Source organism: Saccostrea echinata, unplaced genomic scaffold (assembly GCF_033153115.1).
Source record: "Saccostrea echinata isolate AGI-Se365-2 ecotype Australia unplaced genomic scaffold, CSIRO_AGI_Sech_v1 ptg000058l, whole genome shotgun sequence".
Taxonomy (NCBI): Eukaryota; Metazoa; Mollusca; class Bivalvia; order Ostreida; family Ostreidae; genus Saccostrea; species Saccostrea echinata.
The window spans coordinates 6199506-6216125 of record NW_026889807.1 but is presented as its reverse complement, the minus strand read 5'-3'; the positions used below and the strand labels follow the sequence as shown (position 1 = coordinate 6216125).

Here is a 16620-nt window from a genome sequence, read left to right as displayed (position 1 = left end):
TGTTATCGACGTGGTAATCAACTTTGTATTCCCATGGTCGATGCATTCCCGATCTCATGCACACTGTCCAATACTCCAAAATAGACCCTTGTAAGCTATATCAATGCAATTTATTTCTGAAACCAATCTGTAGATAAGCTTACCTTTTGAATACAGACTATTTTAGCATTAAAATTTAATTTTCCCTTTATGCTTAAGTATGTTGGCTAATCTTGGACCGCTCAGAATGGCTTGTGTTTACGTCATGTAATGAAAAAATAAAGCAATTAAACGCTATTTACCTGCATCTATCAATCCATTTTCTCCTCTTCTTTGCAACAATCGGGAATCAAAACAAACTACAAGTTTTATAATTCCACTGCGATGCTTACGACTTTAAGCGAAACAGTAATCCATTGTATCCAAGAACGCTCAGGTACCCGGAAGTTAAAAAACGAAAGTGAAAGTAAACGAGACTTACAGTCCCTATAACCACCTAGCATAGAAGCTTTGATATGCTGCCATGCCGATCGGACCGACGAAAGGAAACATGCAACCTAGGGCGCGGATAATTACTGTTCAGTACATTTGGGACTTATTGCTGACGAACTTCGTAAACATGAACAAAAACAATCGTAAACAGTCAAAGCGTGACTTGGGAATGTAAGATGTCGAGGAATTTCGGGGTAACGCTAATTACCAACCTCGTCCCAATAATGAACATGGTAAATATACAATTGATGATAAAATAAAACATACAATGAATAAAACATATAATTTGTCGTTTTATAGTCTTATATTTAACAGGGGATATAATTTAACTTGTACTGTGTATTTCCACAGAAAGCGTTTCCCATAGCAGTGGGAATTAAATGGTAACAAATGTTCGGGAAACATAAAGATTTATTCAGCCAAGAGATATCATATTTCTTTTTCTTGGCTGAATAAATCTTCATATTTCCCTCACGATCATGCAATAAATGTATAATGTACAATGATGTCTTCCTTCTGATTTAACTATGTACAAACTTAAAAAAGCAGTATAGATACGAAATTTATTGCACGAAGTCACTTTTGCCAAAATAGAGAATCGAATTTATATTGTAGTGGTGAAGTAGGGGTTATAGATCAAGCGAATTTGGTAGCTGTAAAATATAATATCATACTTTGTTATCTGGTCGCACGCCTGGCGGAGTGAATTGTTGCAGTGACAAGAGTCGCGGCGTAAAGAGTTGATCCTTAGATTCGAATCCACTGTGCGACGTGGAAACCTGTCATTCGGATGAGACCGTATAAAACCAGGCCCCGTGTTGCAGTAGGTGCTGACACGAAAAATATCCTTCACTGCTCGAAGTCGTAGGTGTCAAGTACAGGTCTAAACTGCAACCCTCCACCACCAAATGATAGCGTCTCCATCTGAGTGAAAAATTATCGATGGGACATTAAACAACCTACCAATCAAAAAAATATTGTTATCTGACTAAAAATAAGGTATGTTGTTCTAAAATGTCCGTATCCATAATTGACAAAGTAAATTCCGACCAGATTTGTAACATAAATACCTGAAAAAAAGCTATAAAATCGAATATTTGTAGGCATTGAAAGCACCTTCCTCTCCTTAACTCTTACTTTGACCAAGTGTAACTTCCCCCCACCCACACCCCCCAAAAAAAATTTAAAACGTGTTGGAGTATTTGTTACTTTTATTTATTTCAGCATTATTTCTTTTAGAATAAGATTTTTTGGGTAGATTTTAAATAGGATTTCACATACTCAAGTTGCTCAACTCGCTCGAAATCCTCTCAGGTGACTTATACATGTAGCTGCTAAGATGAATGACGTTACTTGAGAATAAGTGAAAAGCACGAAAAATTTTGGAGATAATAAAATCCCCTTTCTTTTCTTTACTTTTTTGATAATCAAACTAAAACTATGAAGTAGGAATTTTTAACAAAGAAACAAACAGCTTAGATTTCCACTAAATAGATACGAGAGAAATAATTGAAGGTCAGAATTTTTCTTGGAGATTTTACTTAATTTATTCTTAAATTGAAAATGAATAGAGATCACTTACCTGATTTAACTTTCCTTCAAATTTTATTGTATTGCAGTCAAAATACTGAATAAAGTAAGTTAACATATAAAAAGCCAAAGAAATCACAAAGCTGTATAATCTTTGAAAAAAACAACTAGTAACTGAAACATTTTAAGTGTGCTGAATATAAAAACATATACTTTGAAACCTGTGATGAGGCGTGAAGATCAAAATCTGAAATAGTGTAGGGGAAATGATATCTCACAAATTGTCCAATCATATTATTTTCCCCCTTTTCTATAGACAATTTTTTTTATATAGTATTGTCCTATGTCGGAAATAAAAGTATTTTGTTAAGAGGAAATAGATTTATCTCAAAATAAATTGGTCATCATGTCTACAATAGATAATTATTCAAGTTCATTAATCGGAAAATTGTTTCTTAAATGCAAACGTCAATTTGGTTTTTTTTTTAAATATCATAATACCTGTTTCCTTTCATAATTCCTTTTTTCCGAACCCAATACATGTAAAATATTCGTAAATATTATTCATCACGCGCTACATACATATTATGTGTATGAAGACAAGACATCATGTTTTCATTTAAGAAATGAATTTAATTTTTGAAGATTCATGAGGACATGAACTACGACGCTTCACGCCGGCATATTTCATGAAGCGCTTCATCATAAATATGACGGCGTGAAGCGTTGTAGTTTATCTACAAAAAGTCTTCAGATTTGCAAAGATTCTTAAAGAAAATTATTTGGAAATGTAAATATTGAAACATGATTAACTTTCACATATGTAAAAGTTTTGATAGGATATTCACAATTCTGGACGCCAATTGAAAAATTGAACAAACTACATTTTTACATGCAGATTAATTAATTCAACACACATCTTTCTGATCGAGTGAGCAATGATGAGTTCTGATTTCTGTAGATTTCTTAATCATCTTAATTAATATCATTTCCGAGTTTTGGGTTTGTCTAACTGAATATAAAAGAAATGAATTTACAGAACAAAAATTTTAATTGAAGTTACATGTCTATAATTTTTCTTCCGTTGAAAGACTCCAAATTTCTGAGTCCTTGATGTATAATTTTCCAATTAGACAATGTGTGGGGAATTAAGATAGAAATTGGTCTCTACTTTCCAGGATCCACGTTGTCTTGTACATGTACGTGTCTTACCTTTGCAAGCTTTAGTTCCTTTTAGTAAAACGAAAGTAGAGGAAATCCCTCAAATAATATGCTTGGACAATTTTTGGCGAATCATTTTCCCTGTACCTTTTCATATTTGCACATCTTCAGTGTCTTCAACATACAATTATCTATAATTAGCACAGTTTAAATGTTTTAATTATTAGATGTCATCTTAGATATAACAAAGCTTATTGCTTCCTTGAGTAAAGAAGTAGCTGTCAGTGCATTCTTAATGTACCCTTATTGAATACAATTTTTATAAAAACATGCACATCAGAAAAAATAAAATTACGAGATAAAATTTAATAGAACATAAAATCAGGTAAGTGTGCTGTATTCATTTAATTTCAGGTATTATGGAAATAAATTGTCTTTGTTTTGTTTGTTAATTGTTTTACGTCCCTCTCGAGAATTTTCACTCATATGGAGACGCCACCACTTGCCGGTGGAGAGCTGCAAATTTTGAAATATGCTCGGCATTCAGGGCTTTTCTTTTTACATTTTTATTCATTATTTCGTTCTACAATATCTATATTGACAACATACATTTAGTAATTGTACCCCCTTATTAGCAGATCTATTTTTGCATTCATATGTAATAGAATTTATTCAAAAACTTCTACATGAGAAGAAGGAAACACTTTGTGTGGCTTTAAGCTTCAACTAGACATTTAGATATACCGACGAAGTATTATCAAGAACAATAGTTACTTGCATCCATACTTGGTTTGGATAAGCAGGAAAATACGACACAATTCAAACAAATGCTCTTTTCAGATTTTATAATCGCTAATTTAAATAGTGGTTTATAAAATTAATCGTATTTTGCAGGTATTGGAATGAATTTAGTGATGTTTTCATCAATAATAATTCTGAAAGAGGATATTTTGTGCAAAAAATGTCCCTTGCTTGGGGGATCTGCCTGGCTGGAGCAGGTGTGGGTATGATAAGTTTCCCACCATTTTATGTTTACTTACACACAACTTTTGGATTAAAGGGATCCTTCCTTATATGTTCAGGCATTTGTTTGAATTGTGTCGTATTTTCCTGCTTATCCAAACCAAGCAAATTTCAAACTCGAAGTAAGTATACAAATATTTTATTTTAAAAATTAAAATATTTAACTTTTTATCTTAAAGAGATACAGAGACATATTTTGATTCTGTCCAAATTTTACTCTCTTCATCGGAGAAAGACATCTTTACCTCTCCAAAGCAAACGACAAACTTATTTTGAATAATATATGATTTTATATCTGCAACTGTCCATTTTCAGACAAAGTGGAAGACAATATTTATTGCTATTCAACAAATGGCATTACATCTCTTTACATAAATGTGACTATCCATTCAATAAACAATTAACTTAATATTGCCTGTATGGTACCATCATTGATTCTGAATACAAAACCAGTTTTCTTCATTTTGCGCGGGGAATGGAGGAGGTGGTTGTTAATCTTCAAAACAAAAAAAATTGTGTTTTAAGTAGGGGAAAGTACTCAAACTGTTCTGTGAGAGAAAAAAAAGTAATATCGGGCTTACGATTCTTGTTCAGTTTCTTCCTCTCAAAGAACGCACATTTTCTGGCATTTCTCCTATACATAAAAAGTGCCGTGCTCTTGAAATACACTTTAGCAACGATGCAGCAGATACAAACTTTGTTATTCCTCTCTTTGCTTGTTTTATAGTGTGTGGGTTTTTTTTTTTTCAAAATTCCGCTATACTCATTGCGTGGACCCTGAGGTCCACGCAGAAAATACACTGTATAAATGCAAAGTGAAACCGGATGCAAGGTGAAACCGGATGAAACCCCTGTCGGGACAACTCATCACATTCACAAAGACAATTCGCGCTATTTTACGTGATCAACTTAACGCAAGGATGACATGAACAATAATTATGAATACCTTAGGTATATATTTATTAGCATATTCTCCTTAACAAAAAATACTGTAGTAAATTTCAAATGGGGGGGGGGGGGTCGGGGGGTCGGGTTATAAAAAAAGTTCTCCAAAGCTTTTATGAATTTTGACCATGAAATTTCATAAATGTCAAGAATGGGTTTCCAAAACATAATTCCACGGGTGTATAGTTATTCAAAGTTTTCACATTAGTAAATCAAAATTTCGAAGTTTTCACTATGGTAGATCAAATTTACAGTTTTTACTAAGTTTTATTATTAATATAACTTCTATTAATAGTAAATCAAAGTTCTAAAGTTTTCACTGTAGTTTAATTATCATCCTCTTACATATGTAAAGTATTTTGATAATATATTGCTTATTTTGCCGTTTGGGGGGGGGGGGGGGGTGAGTTGTACATCTTAATTCATATTTATAGATTAATTAATTCAAATGCAATATTTACATTAAAAATTAAGAAAATACGTTTAATTTACAATTTAATATTAAGGCCATGTTGTTATTTTTTATTACAGCTTAATAAGCAATAATGTTTAAGACCAAAATAATATATATACAATTTTAATACAACTAAGAAACTTTTCTTCTGATTTTTGTTAGAAACGCATGCATATGGTGCACGTATTGCAGTTCTTTTTTAAGGAAATTTTTGTGAATCTTTTATTTTATGATACAATTTAAATGTCATAGAAGAAACATGGTTTTGACTCATTATGTCCTTTTAAGTCTTTTAGAGTCAGTCCATATTTGTGAAATTAAAGAGCAGACTATGTTCGTGGGCAAGCAAAATTTTATTGTTCTTTGGGTCGTTATTTCATTTATTTTAATGCAAATTAAATGAATCAAAACCTTGACAGAAAAATTATTCGTGAAGATGTAAATTCGTTTGTAAAGGTGACCCACGAAATCCACGAGCATTGGTCCCCCATGAGCAAGGACGATTCCACAGTATGTTTAAGTCAACTGGCATTGGTAAAATTATCTAACGTTCTTTTATAGAAAAACGATCGGAAAAGAGATTTTTAATAACAGAACTTTTTGACTTTAACCTTTTAAATCGCATAACTTTGTTTTGTTTGTGACGGCTCATCTTCTATTCAACACTGGATATGCCGCTCCTTTCACTTACTTGCAAATCAAAGGAGAGGAGGGGGGCTTCTCGGAGCAATCGTCTGCCCTATTCATAACGTCCTTAGGAGCCGGAAGCTCAAAAGCAAGAATAGCATTCGGATAGTTCTCGACGAAGTTTCCTGCACTTCGAACTCGAGCATATCTTGGTGTTGTGTTTACAGCGATCCTGACGTTACGATCCCTTATTTTAAGCATAACTACTTACATTTCCAACAGTTTTCTCTATGATAATTCTTTGAAAGTTAAGTGTGTTAATTTTCCCCCGCTTTCACTTACTTGCCAATCAAAGGAGAGGAGGAGGGCTTCTCGGAGCAATCGTCTGCCCTATTCATAACGTCCTTAGGAGCCGGAAGTTCAAAAGCAAGAATAGCATTCGGATGGTTCTCGACCAAGTTTCCTGTTATGTGTGTTAATTTTCCCCCGCTTTCACTGAAAGTGGTGGATATTAATTTGGGTCTGTCCGTCAGTCCGTCCGTCTGTCCGTCCGTCTGTATTTCTGTCTGTCTGTAACACTTTCGTTTCCGCGCGATATCTCGAGAACCCTTTCGCAACGAAATTTTGCATAGCAACTCCCTATGGACTAAAGAACAGGGTTGGCTGGGAAATACCAATGGTGGGAATTACCAGTGGTAAATACCGGTATTTCCCGTCCCGGGAAATCCTACAGATTTTCTCTAAACTGGGAAATATTGGGAAATACTGGGAAATACTAAGTTATTAGAGTTTTTTATTTCTCTAATTCATTCAATCTTATACAAAATTTAAAAATAAAATAAACATAGAAATAGAAGATGAATAATATGGAATATGTCTCAAATTGCTATATAACATATTCAGAATGTATCACCTACTCCAGGTCCCATACCCAAAAGCATTCTGAAACATTTCCCTGGCTGTACAAAAACTGAAGTTTTTCAATTCAAGTTTCAGTTTTGTAAAATTATTAAGTTTATTAATTCTAAATCCAAGAACAACAACAACAAAAAAAAAACTTGTTTTCATCCTTCTATAAACACTGTAGTTATTACAAACAATCATGTTGTTTTAACAAATTGCTCTGGACAGTTTTGTGCTCCTGTTTTGAGAGATAATTACCTTGAGTAAAACTAAAGGCTTCTTCTCAGATTTGAATCATACCGTACTCTACATTTAAGAATTTTCTTAGATCCTTCTTTAGTCACATAAAAACCCAATTGGGATCTTTGTGTTCATTTCATGGACCTTTATAGACCTTTATAGACTACATCTGACTCAAGCACTCATGATTGGTATATGAATATACTGTGTTATGATTACATGTATATTAAAGGAATTACTTGGAAACCAGAATTTTTTAAATCAGGAACAGTGATACCAGGTAGATATCTTAGCCAATAAGGTGTACTACATGTCAATATGAATGAATGTCCTGGGAAATACGAGTATTTCCCAGTTTTTTGCCAACCCTGCTAAAGAAGAACCCTATTAATTTTGAGGTCAAAAGGTCAAAGGTCAAGGTCATAAATTCATAAATTCTGTCTGTTTTAACACTTTCGTTTCCGCGCGATATCTCTCGAATTCTTTAAGCTTTTGCAATGAAATTTTATATAACAACTCCCTGTGGCCTAAAGAAGACCTCTATTGATTTTGAGGTCTAAAGGTCAAAGTTCAAGGTCATAAATTCACAAATTCCCTCTGTGTGTAACACGTTCGTTTCCGGGCGATATCTCAAAAAACTTTTGAGCTTTTGCAAAGAAATTTTATGCCATAACTCCCTATGGCATCTCAAAAATAATTTTTTTTTATTTATTGTATATTAAAAGTCGCATGGCACTATTTTTAGCACAGGGGCATGCGGAGAGTTATTATGTATAATACAGGTTGTCGGTCGACTTTATATTCTAATTACATCACATCTATTAGAACTGTTTAGTAAAGGCTAAATTAGACAATATGTATTGTGTAATATTTTGACAATATCGAACGTGAATATAAACATTATATGTGACCTAATGTTTGCATTTAATCAGACTTAACTCAATATGAGTTAAGTCATATTATGGAAATGAGTAGATCAACTTCTTGTTGCATAGTCAAAGAAGCATAACTCTTACAACATTATCATTACTGACTTTTGACACTACCCTTTTGAAATAATTTGCTATATAATCAAGTGCCTCCATGGTTTAGGGGTATGACTCTCACTTAGCATGCGAGGGGCGCCGGGATCAAATCCCGGACGATCCTTTGGGGGGGGGGGGATTTACTAAATGATAATATTCAGCATGTGAAATGAAGAAGTTATGACGTCTGGCTTGTACAAACTCATAAAATCATTATTACAGTGTGATAAATAAAAAGAATCTTCTATACACATATTAAAGAATAAGCAATCAAACCTTTATATCCAAACCGACATTTTTCATTTGCTTCAATATACATGTATACATTTTATAATTTTAATAATTCTACAAATCCAGGGAGAGGGGGGAGTCCGAACCCCTCCCCCCCCCCCCCCCCCGAACTGCGCATACTCTTCTTTTTTCCTAAGCGGGGGACACAAATTCTCTGAATTAGCTTGTTTGCTGTAAATTCAAGTGCCTCCGTGGTCTATGGGTATGACTCTCGCTTAGCATATGAGAGGCCCCGGGATCAAATCCCGGACGACCCTTTTTTGGAATTTTTTTTTTCTTTTTTGGGTTTACTAAATGATAGTATTCAGCATGTGAAATGAAAAAGTTATGACGTCTGGCTTGTACAAACTCATAAAATCATTATTACAGTGTGATAAATATTCTATATAAAAAGAATCTTCAATACACATATTAAAGAATAAGCAATCAAATCTTTATATCCATAATGGCATTTTTTATTTGCTTCAATATACATGTATACATTTAATAATTCTACAAATCCGGGGGGGGGGGGGGGGATTCCGACCCCCAACTGCGCATGCTCTTCTTTTTTCCCTAAGCGGGGGACAAAAATTCTCTGAATTAGCTTGTTTATTTATAATCACGTTCTTCTTTCATATCCAAATGTAAGGAATCTCTGTCTAGTTTGTTGGATATGCCAGGGACATTAACGACAGTTGGAAATGTGGGATAATTTATGCAAATTAGTCTACATTAACTGTCGTTAATGCCCTGCATATCCAACAAACTAGACAGTGATTCCTTGAATTACAACGTAAAAAATAAAAATCCATCTCGAATTCATTTATTCCTCAGTGTTTTTTGTGATAGCATACGGTAATATCATTTATCTACACCGATAAGTTCTTTAACAAGCAAACCTAATTGTCAAGCAATTACACGAGACCTGTCATGGCAGCTGGAGAAGACGACTGGAAAAATATGAAATTCTTTTTTTAAGCGTTCAAAGGGCTTCGATGTTGATCATGAATAAAAATTTCATGTTATTCGAAGAAATTTTAATTCAAAATATTCAAAACTTATTTTACCTGAAGTTGACTGAAGTGAAAAAATATTTTTGCACCTTTACGGTGACCCTATAGAATTTTAGCCCTCTCTCAAATACGCCAAATGAGAAAAATCGGAGAGGGTACATTATTTTAGCTAATAGCCTACTAGACGAAAGCACGGGGAATTGAAGTTATACCACTACTGACAGAAAAATTCCAATAATATATATTGTAGGGCTATTACTTACAGCCTATAGGCTTATAGCAGAGAGAAATACTTTGTTCAAAATCCCACATTTAGTTTTGGAGCAGAAGTAGATGTACGTCACCCCCCCCCCCCCCCTTTGTAAAAACTTGAAAAATAACAATTTCATTTATTGTGAAACCTGTTATACTATGCTATGGATATTGTACTTCAGGTGCTCTTATTTCATTTTCCTCAAGGAAAAAAGCAGCGAATATGCACATTTTAATGATAAATTGATTTTTTTTCTTGTAGGCCTAAACATTAACTTTTAACGCCCTACGAATAGGCCGAGTATTTGATACAAAAGCATGTATTCAGAAAAAAAAATGTATTGATTAAAGGACAAAATTTTATTAATTGTATTTGAACAATACCTTATTTATTAATTTTCTCTTTTCAGGTAAGCAAAATTTATTACGAAGTACAAATTGTACTTCGGGTTCGTTGCCACTATGCTCTCAGTGAGGAATATACAAATTTTAGCTATAAATTTATTAGGAAAACCTACTAATAGTCTTTCGATGCATAAATATATTCACACCTAATAGTGTTATAAGTAATTTACCATTATTTCAATGACCATTCACACAAAAGCTTTTTTATGTTCATGCAGCTATAATCGCCTCGTTTTCCTTTTTAACATCGGACTCGATGCTATATAATGTTCTAGAAGTTTCCGTTAATGTTTAGATCGGCGAATGAAGAAAATAATTTGCACATTTCTCTTTTTAATCGGTTATCACAACTTATTTCTTTTATATCATTTAAATCAAATTTTGATTGAATAATTCAGTGATGACGTTTAATGAAATAAATAAACGATTGCTTGTTGTCAGTTTCATTAAAAATTGCCAGTAACTTAGATCCGCCAACCGGAACCGCCACCGTACTCACGTTTTTGCTATTTCATGGCTGTTTACAGAAAAAGGAAGTAGACTTTTAATTTAATGTACAATACTTACTATGCGAGTGAAATCTGAATATAGTTTACGGACATCATCTTGTATCTAGTGTATTCACAGAGGAGTTAGTAAGAACTCTGGTGCACCCGTTTCGGAGTTTATTTGCAAAAGTTATTAATTTATAAGTATAGATTTTTAATTAATTATTTTTACTGCTGAAGCAAGCTTATTGATATTGGAAAAAGCTTTTTAATACCTTTTTGGGGGATGGAGGGGGGTTAAGTTGTGTGTGGCTGTTCAGTGGAAAACATGTTCATCTCATAGGTTTTCTATTTCTGTGTAAATTTCTGTTTTTTAACGTATGTGAAAAGGATAAAGCTAGAATACATTTTGAGCTAACACTTGCTTTAAAATTAACCCTTGTTCTAGATCTATCTTGTCCAGTCATCTCACCCTCACCACCTCTATTTTGTACCCTTGCCTCCTCTTTGTCTTTCTTTTTAGAATTGAAATTATCTGGCCCCATCAACACAATCAGCACAATATTACTTTTAATTGTTTATTTCATTTCATTTTCAGCTAAGAATCCTGAATCTGATGTTTTTATTGGGGGTGTGGGTGGGGTTTGGGGTTAATTGAAGGGGGTATAGGGTGCCACACAGGTGGACTAAAATCTGAATACCTATTGCATTCCTTTTCAGGAATCACTCATACAGAGATCCCTTCGGTACTTCTTGGGATGTTGGGAGTGGGCAGGTTTCCTAGCAGTCTATCTATAGCAACTATGCAACAGGGAATCGAGTCCCTTATAGGAATCTAGGAATCCCAATTGCAGGTAAAATAATTGTATACTAAACTTTAAAATGCTTAACATTATCCTTGTTTATGCATTAACGATTCCTGTTCCAAGCATATTTACTCTGCAATTTAACTGATAAATGAAACATTCTTTTCATGAATGAAAAAAAAAATGTAATTCCAATGATGATTGTGTGAACAACAAAATCGATGTGTCTAAATTTTAGTGTTTGCGAGCAAGAAGACAATTTAAACAAACATAATCATACTAAAGAGTGCTAATAATTATACACTGCGAAAATTGTTCAATATTAAATATTGCCAGTTATGTGCACTAGATAAAATTGAGTCACTCATGTGACCTTCCTGGACATAAAAACGTCAAATGCTTTGAGTGCGCGATCCCTACCTTAAAACACCGAACACTTTACTGATAATCCATCCTTTAACTGCATGAAGATCTGATGTGTTTGAGTCGTCAGCTTTGACTCTTAATAAGAAATTCTGCTTACTTACTTTACATAAATTAACCATTTCTAGCATATTTGGTAAACAACACATTTTCTTTCGTAGTCTAACACCAATATCTTGTCTCCTGCTGGATGAAGTGTAATGTTATAAGTATCGGTCATGTCTGTCAAAACAATGTCTCTGCTTTCCCTTTCTTCGCGTTTTAGCTGTTTAAGTTTAGTAGTCGTATGAAAACAAACCAATATGTTATCTTGTGAGTCAAATGCGAGTCCACGAGGATATCCATCCTGAGCACTCTTAAAAATCTCTTTGTTATTCTGATCCACAACTATTACCATCCCATCTCTTATAAAACAATGATTATCTGATATCAACGACGAGCACACAAAGGGTACCTTTCCATCACTTGTATATGCTGAACTATGTATAATGCAGAAATCCAAAGAACAAATCATTCTCTTGGAATCATTGGCGGCAAACACTGACGTTGGCCCACAAGAAATTGCCAACATAGGCTCTTCCAAGTGAATGGTTCTAAGTTTTGTTATTTTTGTAGTTTCTGCGACCTCAATTCGATAATGATTAATAAAGTTTTTAAAAGAAACATAAAGTTCATTCAAACATAAACCAGTGTGGCAGAGGCCGTAAGGTTTGTCCTGACACTTCTCAGTGTGAACACATTCTCCTGTGGACTTGCTGATGTCGTAAATCTTCAGCGAAGGTGGGTTAGCCAGAGAAAGTATAATCCTAGTGTCATGTATAAACAAGCCATAACAAACTGTTTCTGACAATTCGTTAATCTCCGATAGCTTTTTAAATTCAACTTTCATCCAGTCCATTTGAGACATTCTTTTTCTTCTTTGTAAAATATTATCTTTATCAGTTATCTTTGGAGCACTCATCTGTGAAATTCTCTCCACAATCCTAGATTGTACTTTAGACAATGCTACGTCTTCAAATTCTTTGCCATTGGAAATTTGACTCAGAAAGTCTGAGTTGTGTTGCATGTAATCTTCAGAGAAGTTCCAAATATCCAAAGATTTTAAACGAGTAATGTAGTCAGAAATCTGATTTTGTAATCTATAATTCGTAATAAACAGTTGTTTTGAGGATCCACTATTCAACATTGATTGTAGTATGATTATTGCTTCATGTACTGTAGTAGAAAACCGTTTCAACTCATCAGAAGCTATTTCAATGTTTCCAGTAGAATCTGCATGATTCTGTTCAAACCGTTTCAGCCACTGTGCATGAGCACCGTCCAGTAACGACCTGATTTCTTTAACTTTCTCTTCTGTCTTCATACATATTTCTTGCTTCCTGCTGTTGAGTTTGGCTACTTTATTCAAGTTTTCTAACAGCATATCTTCCAGTCTTTTCTCCAAACAAATATATTTCGAAGCAATATTTTGAATGTTATCTCGGTCAATTCCCAAAGCCATATCTTCAACTGTGTCTAGATTCTTGCATAGTTTATGCTGTTTGACGAGGCATATGCTACAACATAGCTCTTGGTGGTCGTGACAAAACACATCAAGTATCTTCCCTTTGTGCAAGAGACATGACTCTTCTACCTCAACTTCGCTGTTCAACTTTTTGATGTCTGAAATACTTAATATTTTATGATTCTGCAGACTTTGCACAGCTCTGTGTAATGATTTACAATCTTCGCAAATAGCTTCCATACATGCTTTGCACCAGTGCTTCGCAGGTACAGTTTTCTCTTGTCGTTTGCAAATCATGCAGTTTTTATTTTCATCTTGTTCCAGAGACATAGCCAGAATAAGTTTATTTTGTGGTAATTCGGATGCCCATTCTCCACTAGAAATGTCAGTCCTCGGAGCTTCGATACATCTACGACACACTGGACATTCGATGAATTTTATTGTGTCGTTTTCCTTATGTGTTGCCATACTTGACATGCAAGTCTGTATAGGGAAAAGAGTACCAATTATTTTCCCATAGAACTCTATACAAACCTTTTGCTCTCTCAGTACTCTACTAATTCGACTTCAGACAAATCCTTGGCACCATTTGAAACTTTATTCTGAGCGCTTATAAAAAAGCCCGAAAAAAATATAGGGTCCCATGGCGTTTATAGGTCAAAATTGCAGTTGTTTACAACTTATAGCGATCGGCAGTAAATGACACTATGCCAAAAACAGCAGCCCCCACTCCTACAATCTCCCCTGGTATTTCTATATTTTCTGTAATATTCCTACATTCCATCATTTATTTCAAACATTAATATTTTTACTTTAAAATGAAAATAAATATATACCTGAGTTCAGCCAATCGGGTAACACACACTATTCAGTACTCTATACTACTTAGTGTAACAAACAAAACCACGTGTACATCCGGGGATTTGGTACTCTCATTCCTATACTTACATATTGACCTATCCCAGAAGTAGTCAATTTTGTTATTTTCAAAGACCTTATACCTACCAATGTTTATGTGTGAAATTTGAGGCCTTTCACTTCAGTGTCTTGGAAACTGTGACCATCTTAATTAATGACACCTCCCTGCTGCAAGTAGTGTTCCAGGGAATGAGTAAATTTCATTCCTGTGATCAGACCTGGATATAGTTGTGACTGTAATGAATAAAATATTTATACAATTGCATGGTTTTGTTTTTTGATGTTAATAAAATGATATAAAGTCACATTTGTGTCAATTTTCTCATAAGGGTGGATTCTACCCAGAATTTGAAAAAAGCTCCAAAATTTGATAAATCATGGCTAATTAAGCAAAATTGAAAGTTTTTAAAAAGAGTGATTCAGAATTTTTTTGAAGCTTATGAGAAGTAAATAATTTAAGACTCTGATATACTAATTGATTCTTATCTACCCCCTCCTGTTAAATAAGTATGTGCAAAAAAGTTTCACCACCCCCCAGTGAAAGGCACTTAGAGAAATAGCAGGTGCCCCCTATTATACTTGTTTACAATTAATTTAGACAAGAGCAAGTTTATCCTTTTGATAACAAATTAAAGTTTAGTCTCTGTAGTCTTAATCAGTACTATTCATAAGCTACATTATTAAAATTTATGCCTAGAAAAGAGGAATTCAGGTCAATTTTAAAAAATCAAGAAATGCAATAAGTATTACTTCATACCCCAAAATGTACCACACAATAATAGGCTGGAAAGTTAAAAGATGAAAAATTTACCTGCAATGTACAGAAAACTGTCCAACAAAATACATCAGGTGGATAGCGAGTCTCCGTCTTCTTCTTATATAGAGAAAATGCTCATGTGGATCAGGTACCAACCTCTCCCGGGGCCGAGGAAGCTGAAAGATGAAAGTCCTCTACAGTGCTTAAATGAAAATGAATCAGAAAAGTTAGTCAAATTAAGCATAAAGCATTAGTGAAACAGCAATATTTTTCAAGTTTTCTAAAAAATTAACAATTTACACAACTGCTACATCAGCTGAATATTTAAAAAATGGATCCAGCAAGGGTGGGGTACATGTTATACAATATTACATGTAATTACATGTAAATACATGAAAGGTCAAATGTGATACATGCAGTTTAAAGCCATTCCAGCAATTCATGAAAAAAAATCAGAAGCCTAAGGTCCCAACAATTAAGATTTCATCATGCTGAAATTCTACATGTCTGGTTAGCAAGTCTAAGGGAAGTAACTCTAAGTACAAAAACTGGAAAGCAGCTGAAAATGAGTTACAGAGGGCCACCCTGATGAAACAACAGGCAGCAAGAAAGGGAAAATACAGAACTTTTTGTAGCTATAGCTACAACAAAGAAACAACTTAACTACAAATTCCTCACCCTGCAGTCCAAGAGAAGCAATCCAGAAGATCACACACACTACCAGACATGAGATGTCAAGACCGAAAAATGTGCTCCTTTCACATGACCACCAAAGAAAGGCCCTTTTAAGGGTCACCAAAATTACTCGAAAAGATACCGAAAGTGCAAACATTTAAGAAACAAATTAAAAATGAACACCAGGTCACGACCCCTACACTTCCATATATCTACACCTATAAGGCACAACATAAAAATACATACAGATACATGTATACATAATACATACATATATTTATACATACATACAAACATTCATCATAAGAGCAATCTGATGCACTTTCTTAACTTACTTTCTTCCTCTGGCTATGTAAACTGCACAATCCTGTACAATTTCTACTTTTTTCTCTACCCCCCCCCCCCTCCCTTTTACAAAGGACACAGTTCTTCTCAAACCCCCACCCAAAAAACTAATGAAGTTTTTTGCTATTTTTTCTCTCGGTATGTCTTCAATATTCAAATAAATAGCTAAAAATAACTTTTCATGACTTTCAATTCACTAAACATTGTAAAAGTTGGGGTCTCTATAGGGAAAAGAGTACCAATTATTTTCCCATAGAACTCTATACAAACCTTTTGCTCTCTCAGTACTCTACTAATTCGACTTCAGACAAATCCTTGGCACCATTTGAAACTTTATTCTGAGCGCTTATAAAAAAGCCCGAAAAAAATATAGGGTCCCATG

General features: G+C 34.1%; 1 protein-coding gene and 1 pseudogene across 1 annotated transcript; one reads left to right on the top strand and one right to left on the bottom strand.

Moving 5' to 3' along the window:
• The first annotated feature begins 598 nt into the window (after window positions 1-598).
• LOC133174611 (monocarboxylate transporter 2-like) lies at window positions 599-11649 on the top strand (annotated as a pseudogene).
• A 514-nt stretch (window positions 11650-12163) lies between these two features.
• Window positions 12164-14011, bottom strand: LOC133174610 (uncharacterized). Its single transcript, XM_061309711.1, has one exon. It carries the CDS (start codon window positions 14009-14011, stop codon window positions 12164-12166), a length of 1848 nt encoding a protein of 615 aa, XP_061165695.1.
• Window positions 14012-16620: the final 2609 nt, after the last annotated feature.